At 49.7% G+C, this 9,454-nt stretch overlaps 1 protein-coding gene across 7 annotated transcripts in view; it reads right to left on the bottom strand.

The window, feature by feature from the left end:
* Positions 1–630: 630 nt before the first annotated feature.
* Positions 631–9,454, bottom strand: part of CEP250 (centrosomal protein 250) — a 24,405-nt gene continuing 15,581 nt past the window's right edge. For 5 of the 7 annotated variants that reach the window (XM_017836495.1, XM_017836494.1, XM_017836498.1 and 2 more), the window contains 6 exons: positions 7,378–7,537; positions 6,508–6,820; positions 5,957–6,084; positions 5,641–5,761; positions 4,654–4,808; positions 632–3,701 (listed from right to left, as the gene is read on the bottom strand). In XM_017836495.1, coding sequence (XP_017691984.1) covers positions 801–3,701; positions 4,654–4,808; positions 5,641–5,761; positions 5,957–6,084; positions 6,508–6,820; positions 7,378–7,537 — 3,778 coding nt within the window. In that variant the 3' untranslated portion in view covers positions 632–800. Of the gene's footprint in view, positions 3,702–4,653; positions 4,809–5,640; positions 5,762–5,956; positions 6,085–6,507; positions 6,821–7,377; positions 7,538–9,454 lie in introns of all 7 variants that reach the window. The other 2 variants (XM_017836493.1, XM_017836497.1) reach the window with 2 other exon arrangements.

Raw genomic sequence — 9,454 nt, 5'->3', positions numbered from 1 at the left:
CCCCTCTTCCTTTGCTTTGGACTCAGGCGGGGCCCAGGGAACACCACTTTGTTCATGCCCCAGGGTACCAGGTTGTACATGTGGGTTTTGTGGGTTAGGACCAATTGTTTGTTTGTGTGATTGTGCTTGCTGTGTTGTTTTAATAAATTGTTATTCTGACTTGTGGTCTCTCCTTTGAGTTGAGTTCATTTCCCCTGCTGGTTGACTCTTAAACCAGCACAGGATGGAACTGAAATCTTCCGTTGTTTTCACATTTCCTGCACTTGTCACTTCTTTGCTTCCCATCAAGAGGTCGCAGGACCTGTCAGCATCCTGATCAGGCTGCCAGTAATATTTCTTAAATCATGTGTAAATGTATAATGCATAAATACAGGGTTTTCTTGGTAGTTTTTCTCTACATCAGTATACTAATGGAATGTAGAAAATATTGGCAAATTCCTGGCAAGGCTGCAGCACAGGTTATTGCAGCTGTTCCACTAGTGGGACCTGAATCAGTTCACCTTGAAGAAATCCACACAAATTTACCTTTGTGCTTTTTGGACAGGGGCACAAGCATGTCCTGAATGAGCAATGAAGCCTTTAACCTGACCAGGCAATGGTATAAATCCCATTCTTTTTAGTACACTGGACAAGCTGTCCCTCAGAAACCTCCATGGCTGAGAGCACCCTCTAAGCACCAGCAGTCAGCTGCTCTTCAGCCATCAGTACAAAACTCTGCTGAGTTCACTACATCAGTCTGGTCAGCAGTTCCCTTTTCTTTCCATGCCAAATCCAAGCCACCATGTGTTGGCTGAGCTTGCCTAGGCACGGGAGAACCAGTTCCCCATGCCCAGCTTTTGGATGGAGCTGATTTGAACAGCCAGCTCCATAGTTCTGTCAGTCGTTCCAGGCCTGCCAGGAAACATTCTCACAGGCAAATGGTCTCTGCTGGAGCCAGCCAGCCAGACAAGGCTGCTGGCTGAAGACCTGGCTGCTTTGCCCAAACAGGTCTTGTACTGATGGGAATCTATATTCCCGCCTCCTGGAGGGAAACACCATTGGAATCCCTCAGGGACGTTTGAGTTGAAATCAATCCCAGGGCCTACCTGCTGATGGAATCGGTCTGTGTCCCGCTCTGAAACCATTCTCTGCAGGATGTCCAATTCTTTCAGCAGAGTCCCTTTGGCCATTTCACTCTTGGTAAGGGCAGCTCTCAGGACTTGGGCCTTCTCTCTCCATTCAAGTTCTCTGCTTTGTGTCTGCTTCAAAGCAGCAGCCACACACTCCAGTTCCTCCCCATTGGCTTTCCTCTCAGCTTGCCATTGTTGGGTTAGCTCCTTCTGCCTTTGCAAGAGATGGTCTCTCTCCCGGAAAACTTTCATCTTCTCTATTACCTCTTCCTCCCATTTTTGGAGGTTTTGGATTTGTTTCTTTAGGGTCTCCCCTTCATCCTTCCATCGCAAAGCTGATGTTAATTCTTTCAGGAGTTCGCTCTCCCTCCTTAGCTGTTGTTCTCTCCTTGACAGTGCCTCCTCTAAATACCTGACTCTGTCTGTTTGGTACTTGATCTCTTCATCCTTCTTCATCAGAGTCTGCTGAATGTGCTGGAGATCTTCCCGAAGAGCTCCTATTACCTCTTCTAACTCCTTTTGGTCGCTTTGAGCCTTGGTCTCTCCTTCTCTCTCAGGGAAGGCTTCTTGCAGCAGCTTCTCTTGCTCTCCCTCATGTCTAACCTCTTCATTCTTCTCAGCTGCCCTAAGCTGGAGATTCTGCCAAGTCTTCACTACTTCTTCTTGGTGCCGGAGTTTTTGCAGAAGAGTTTCATTGTCTTCATCTTTCTTCCTCACCACTTCCTCAAGCAGAGTTATTTGCTTCTGGCATAAGGTTAGTGCTACTTTCATGCTTTCTTCATGGAGTTGGAACATGTTCATTTGCTCTGTCTGCTTGACGAACTCCAAATGGTTCTCCTGCAACATCTGCCTCATTTTGCCTTGATCCTGCTCTAGACTTTTGGCCTGCCTGCCTTCCACCTCCTTCTGCTCTCGAAGGTCCTGGACATGCTCATCCAAAGATGCTCTCTTTTGATCGCTGGCTTCTAAAGAAGATTCAGCACATTCCAGTTTTTGCACGATGGCTTTAGTCTGCCCCGCTGTCTCCTCCTTTTGCTGTTGAAGCTTAGAGACAGCCTCCTCCAGAACCCTGATCTTTTCTTCTCTTTCTTTCAGAGTCAGTGCTGCTGCTTGGAAATTGGTTTGTTCAGCTTCATGCTTTTCCTCCTTTTCCTTGCATGCCTCACACTGCTTTCTAAGGGATAAAATTTCCTGCTCTTTTTCCTTTAGTTCCACTTGAAGATGCTGCAGAATTTCCTTCTGCTGTTCAGTGTCTTCTTGTTGTTTTTGGAAGGTCTCAATCAGTTCCTTCTGAGATTCAATCATGACATCCTTTTCTTTCAGTACTGTCCTAGTGTATTCTAAGTCTCTGTGCAAGACATTCATCTGTTGTTCTGTTTTTTCCTCGTAGCTCCTTGTTTGTTGCTTTTGGAGGTCTATGAGTCTGTCTTTTTCTTTTAAGGTTGCTAAGGTCTGCTCCAGTTGGTCACGGACAGTCCTTAACTGCATTTCCAGGGCTTCTTCAACTTCCTGGATTTGCTTTTGTTGTGACTCAAACTCTTGTTCTTTTTTAGATAAAGAAAGTGTCATATTTTCTACTTTACCAAGAAGCTCTTGCAGATGCCCTTCTTGCTGTTCCTTGTGCTGCTGCAAGAGCTTTAACTCTTCCCTTTGAGTGTCACACTCACTCTCTCTGTCCTTAAGAGCTGCCCTCAGGTGTTCAAGGCTTGTGTGCAGAGTTTTCCCCTGTTCTCTCTCCTTTTCCAGTTCTTGGATCTGCTGAGTCAGAGACAGAAGCTCCAAGTTTTTCTCCTTCAGGTTTCCTTTCACATGATCAAGATCCTCAAGCAGATTTCTCACTTGTGATGCACCATGTTGTTCTAGAACCATTATTTTCTCCTCCTGGGATCTGATCTCCTGCTCCCTCTCTTCCAGCTCCTTGCTCACCTTGCTGACAGCAGTGCTCTGCAATTCTAACTGCTTCTCCAGTTCCCCTATCAGTTCCTGCTGGGATCTGATCTCTTGCTCCCTCTCTTCTAGCTCCTTGCTCACCCTGCTGACAGCAGCTCTCTCCATTTCTCGCTGCTTCTCCAGCTCCTGTATTTGTTCTTGCTGGGATATCATCTCCCGCTCTCTCTCTTCCAGCTCTTTGCTTAAAACAATCCTTTGTTGTTCTTGCTGCTTCTCCAGCTCCTGTATCTGTTCTTGCTGAGATTCTGTCTTCTTTTCTTTCTCTGTTATGTCCTTAATAACCTGATCGAGAGCAGCTTTTTGCATTTCTTTCTGCTTTTCCAGGACTTTCATCTGCTCTTGGAACACCTTCATTTCTCTCTCCCTCTCTGACAGGATGGCAGTCATACGAGCCAGATTATCCTGTAAAGCTTTGCCCTCTGCTGCCTCTTTCTGGAGCATCTCCATTTTCCTCATCTGATTTTCCACTTCCTCATTTTTAATTTTTAAGAGAGACAGTGCAGTTTGGAGTTCTTGTTCAAGGGAGTGATTTGTGTCTCTTGCTGTATTTGCTCGGGTTTCAGAGGCTGTGAGTGATTCCTCAAGAAGTTTGATCTGACACTCCAGTTTTTCTTTCTCTGCTTGCAGCCTGTCCCGTTCATGCTGCAAAGCAGGGACAAAAGAGTCAGTCATTCCATCTCTTATGTCTGCTCTTCATAGCATACCTGAGCTCCTGCCGCAGTGGCAGGCATGGGCTGCCCCTCTCTCCCTGCCTCTCAGGGTGCTGCAGACCCTTCCGTGGCCCCCCCTTTATGCTGCAGCTTTCCCAGCTCCCTCAGCCAGTCTCAGCTTCCTTTCTGCCCTTCCCCAACCTCTTGGAGCTCTACTTGAGTGTTCCTTTGGGGAGGAGCTGCCAGAACTGCAGCCAGGATTTCAAGTCCAGGCTAAGCATGACTTAGGCAGTGCCATGACAATGTGCTCTCCATTGGGACGGAAGGGAAGAGCAAAGGACACCAACATTTCCTTTGCTGGGTTTGGGGCAAGAGGGGGTGGTTTTCGACCTCTCCTGTGGAGAGTTGCCATGGTACCATCCCCCAGAGCCCCACTTTCCTCTCTTGAAGCAGCAATGGCCGGATTAGTCTGTCAGTCTGGCTTTCCAATCAGGACTAGTTTTCCCTTCACAGGCTCACGTTATTATCTGCATCAGCACTTTTGTTTTCTCTCTTTTCTCCCCACTGTCTGCTCTCAGATGGCCATTGCTGAACACCTTGTGACTATTAGGAAACTTGATCCTCTCACCCCTTTTTCCAGATCCAGATATTTGGAAATCTGAAGATGGATTTGGACACAAGGAATTGCCCAGACCATGCAATGTAAATAGAGACAAGCATGGAAATTACTTTGACTAAAGCTTCAAGGGCAGAAAACTTCAGCACGGAGGAAAAGAAGCACCCTCAGCCCTAACTGGGTTTGAAATGACTACGACATCTTTTCCTCCTTATTCAGAAGAATGCAATTAGAAAAGTTAAACTGGAAAAAGTCATTCTTTAAAAATACGAACACAAGGTCCAAAATCAGCTAGGAAATGGCCCCTCATGGCATCTGCCAGCCTCACCAGCACATCCTGTCCTTGCTTCTCTGTGCTCTCCAGTTTCCTTTGCAGAGACTCCACCTCCTGACGCAGAGTCACAGCTTCTTCCTTCCTTGCAGAGGCCTCTTCCTTCAGGGCAGCTTCTAGAGAATCCCTCTTGTGTTCTGCCGTCCACAGCGCTACAGCAGGAAAGGGGAAGGGGAAAAGCAAAGCCAGGCCAAACTGATGTGCATCCTGCAGACACAACAGCAGTGTCTTCTCTGCCTGTCTGTGTTACCCAGGCCCTAAGCCCACAAGGGCTTCCAAAGCTGACAGAAAGGAAGGAAACTTCCAGGCAGAGAAAAAAGGAAGAATGAAAGGGGCAAGAATCTAAGGAACATGAAAGTGTGCTTGCCCTTCTGCTTGTTGAAAGACCAGGACTGAAGGCATGGCAGCACCTCAGCCAGAGTGTTAGAGCAGGGAGAACTGACATGGATGAAACAGGGACAGACAGGAGGGGAGATATGAATCCAGGGTCCCAAAGGAAAAGGAAGAAGAAGCAAAAGTAAAGACTGACTAGGACACCGCTGACTGACCAGGAATAGCTGAGGGAAACAAGGCACTGAGATGAAAATGCAGTTCTGATGTGCAGAGTGGGCAAACAAAGACAGAGAAAGGAGTGGGGATGCCTGTCCTGCCATGCTATAAAGAAACCAATAGCCCTGGAGGCTCTGGGATGGCCTGGAGTTTGGAGGAATCAAGCTCAGGCATCAAGATACACCTGTTTGGCAGGGACATGGGACCTGAAAGGCACCACCTCTGCACAGGTTCCCCTGTGGCACAGCCAGATGCACTGCCAGCCACGCCATCTCTGTCTACCAAAAGCTTTCCCTGGGACTTCTAGGGAGAAGTCTCCTGTTGGTTGTTTTTCTCCTCTCCTATCCCCAGGCACTGCACTTTTCCTCTGTGTGGCATCAGAGATCCCCTTTGGCCAGAGGGGATGGGCAGTGGGTGGGAAAGGAGAAGCTGTACCTTCCTGGCTTTCAGCCAACTGTTTGTGCAGCTCCTGATTGCGGGCACACCAATGGTCCCTCTCAGCCTGCCTTGTGCTCAGTTCCAGCTCCAAGACCTGTGTTTTCTTCCTGGTGTCATTCTGGAAGAGTTAAGAGGAGCAGAATCACCTCTCAGAGCCACTGCTGGTACAGTAATGGTAGATGTGATCATGATCCTGCCTCCTCCCCATGGCAGTGAGCCAACCCCCCCTAAAAGGACTGACACCCTCCCGGCATTGGCACTCTGCTTGTCCAGCAGTGGGACAGGATTTCTGGGTGCCCAGGGCACACATTACCAGATCTTTCTGAGTCTGCTCCAGGTGCTGACGCAGGTCTTGTAGGGCTGCTGCCACTCTGTCCACTGTGAGCTCTGTGGGGAGGTCCCTGGCCTGAGAAGCAGTTAGGCCCACAGCACTACCCTGTTCTGAAGAGACAAGACATTCTGTTTCAAAACTGAATCCAAGGGTCTCCAACAAACAAGGCCTCTTTTTACACAGGAGAAGGTGGCCGTGCCTTTGCCATCATCCTAGAGCTCGCCCTACAGCAAGCCAGTGTCACAGGCTGACGTTATTTTGATGACCACTAATGTCAGTGCTGCCCCAAGGATGACTGCATGTGCCCTGTGGCTTGACAGGACTCAGGCCTTTTTCCATTCTGATGCTGATCATTTCTCCACATACAAACACGGACTTGTGTCTCTGCAAGGATGTCAAGCTTTCAAAATTTCCCAAGGCTTGAGCCAGCCTAAGGTGAAAGGATGAGTCTGTCACATCAGGATGACCCCCTTCCTCCATCTGCTGTCCCACACATGCTCTACAGACATACTAACCCAGCCTCCCACACTTGCCTGAGCTCCAAGTGACCAAGTCTCTGCAGTCACTGATCATGTGGTGGAGAAGCAAGTGCAGTTTGTCCAGCTGGGATTGGGTTTCCTGGTGGGCACTGCTGGCCTGTTGACACTCTGTGGCCAAGGCCTGTTCTCTCTTCTCGGAGCTACGGAGCCTCAAACGCAGCTCAAACCCCTCGGCCTCCAGAGCGTGCAGAGAGTCCTTCAAGCTCCGTTCGCCCGCTCGTGACTCCTCCAGGGCCTGCAGCAGCTGCTCCTCTCGAGCTGCCAGGGCAGCCTCCTTCTCCTGCACTGCTTCCTGCAGGGACTGGATCTGGAACATGGGTGCACAGAGTGTCAGGGGCTGGGCTGCTCCTGAGGCAGCAGAGCAGGCAGTAGGGTGAGGAGCAAAGGACAAATTCCTTCAAGCACAAGACACACCAGAAACAGAAGGTACAAAGCCAAGCATTCCAATGGGGAACAGTAAACTCCAAACAGGGAAAGGGGAAACAATGGGCATCCTTGATGGTGCTGCTCCAAAACACCAGATGAGGTGTCTTCCCCAGCCTGCCAGAACCACCTCTGTGTCCCCACATTGCTCTGTGCCTGGCGCAGGCACAAACTCCACCAGGGACAACACTGGGAACACAGGGATGGAGAAGCTCAAAGCAGTCTGTTGCTTCTCCTCAGAGAGCTCATACTGGGACCCAGGAGAGAAGAGGGGAAAACACAGGCAGGAGACACCACATCCAGCCTTGGCCTCAAGGTGCAGCATCTCTGGGCAAAGCACAAGAGCAGTGTGTGCTGCCGGGAAGGGAAACCAGTGAGGGCCTACAAGCTGTGGGTGGTATTGTGTGTCCCTGGAGAAGAGGATACCAGTGCATAGGTCACCTGGTTGTTGAGCTCCTGCAGCTCTGTTGTGCGGTCTGAAAGGAGCTGCTTGGCCTGGTGAAGAGCAGAATGGAGCTCAGACACCTGGTTCTGCTGGGCAAGGTTCTTTTCCTCCAGGGTTCTGAGGCTCAACTCCTTCTCTTCCAGACACACAGTCAGCCTGTGGAACAAAGCAACAGATGGCAGTGAAAGGCATTCTTCTTTCTTGGGTGCCTCAAGAAAGGGTGGTGGAGTTGCCCTCTGTGTGAGGCAACACTCTGGATGTATCGAACTCTGTCTTGGGGTGGATGATGAGCAAGTTGAGAGCTTATGGGTCAGGATAAAAGGGCAGACAAGTACAGGTCACCTGGCTGTGGGTGTTTGTTACAGGCAGCCCGATCAGGAGGAGAAATGGATGAGGCTTTCTACAGGCAGCTTGAAGCAACCTCACAGTCACAGGCCCTGGTTCTTGTGAGGGACTTTAGCTACCCCGACAACAGCTGGAAAAGCAACAGTCTGGGATGTTCCTGCAAAGCATTGATGACAACTTCCTGTCACAGGCAGGGGAGGATCTGACAAGGAATGGTGTCCTGCTCGACCTAAGACTGACAACCAGGGAAGGCCTTGTTGGAGAGGTGAAGTTTGGGGGCAGCCTTGGCTGCAGTGACCATGAGATTGTGGAGTTCTGTTGGGGGCAAGGAGGACCCAGGACAGCAAGTTAAGATTACAACCATGGACTTCAGAAGAGTTAACTTTAGCCTCTCCAGGGATCTTCTTGAAAGAATCCCATGGAAACAGGCCCTGTAGGGAAAAGGGGTCTAAGAGTGTTGGTTGATATTCAAGGATCGCTTCCTCCAGGCTCAAGAACAACGCATCCTAATGAGCAAGAAATCTGGCAAAGGGGGCAAGAGACCTGTGTGGATAAACAAAGAACTCCTGTCATTACTCAAGTGGAAGCAGGAAATACACAGGAGATGGAAGTGAGGTCAGGCCACTTGAAATGAACACAGAGAGATTATCAGAGTAAGCAGAAATGAGAAGGGCCAAGGCCCACCTGGAGTTAAATCTGGCCAAGGATGTCAAAGACAGCTAGAAGGGCTTTTTCAAATGCATCAAAAACCAAAAGGAAAACAAAGGATAATGTGTGTTCCTAAACAGATGGGAGACCCTGGTGACAGAGGATACAGAGAGTTACTGAGCACCTTCTTTGCATCAGTCTGCACAGACAAGACCACCCCTCAGAGGTCTCTCACCCAGGAAACAGGGGCAAAGGAGTGCTGGAAGCAAGACTTTCCTCTGAAATTCCTTGGAAAGTCCTCCTTTCAAGGAGGATCAGGTTAGAGAACATCTGGGCAGACCTGACATCCGCAAGTCCATGGGCCCCAACAGCATGAACCCATGAGAGCTGAGGGAGCTCGCAGACATCCCAGAGAGGCTGCTCAAGATCAGCTTTAAAAGGTCATGGAGATCAGGAGAGGTGCCTGAGGACTGGGAGACAGCAAATGTCACTCTGGTCAGGAAAAAGGACAAGAAGGAGGACCTCCAGAACTACGAGCCAGTCAGCCTCCCATCAGTCCCTGGAAGGCTGATGGAGTGCCTCGTTCTTGTCACATGGACAATGAGATCAGGATTCACCAAAGGTAAATCCTGCTTGACCAACCTGATTGCCCTCTGTGATGAAACATCTACCTGGATGGATGAGGGGACAGCAGTGGATATTGTCTACCTTGACTTCAGCAAGGCCTTTGACACTGTCTGTCACAATATCCTCCTGGACAAACTCAGGCAGTGTGGGCTGGATGAGTGGATGGTGAGATGGGATTGAGAACTGGCTGAGTAACAGCTCTCAAAGGGTCAGTGGTACAGGGTCTGGTTGGAGGGCTGTCCCTAGTGGTGTCCCCCAGGGTTCAAGATTGGGCCCAGTACTGCTCATTAACTCGTTCAACAATGACTGGGATGAGGGGGTCGATGCCTCCTCAGCTGGTGACACAAGGCTGGAGGAGTGGCCGATCCCCCAGAGGGCTCAGCCCTTCAGAGGGACCTGGACAGGCTGGAGAGATGGGAGAGAGGAACAGTCTGAAATTCAACCAGGGCAAAT

Source organism: Lepidothrix coronata, unplaced genomic scaffold (genome assembly GCF_001604755.1).
Source record: "Lepidothrix coronata isolate B3197 unplaced genomic scaffold, Lepidothrix_coronata-1.0 Scaffold278, whole genome shotgun sequence".
Classification (NCBI taxonomy): domain Eukaryota; kingdom Metazoa; phylum Chordata; class Aves; order Passeriformes; family Pipridae; genus Lepidothrix; species Lepidothrix coronata.
Note: the sequence above shows the minus strand (reverse complement) of the source record. Positions and strands in the feature narration are given on the sequence as shown.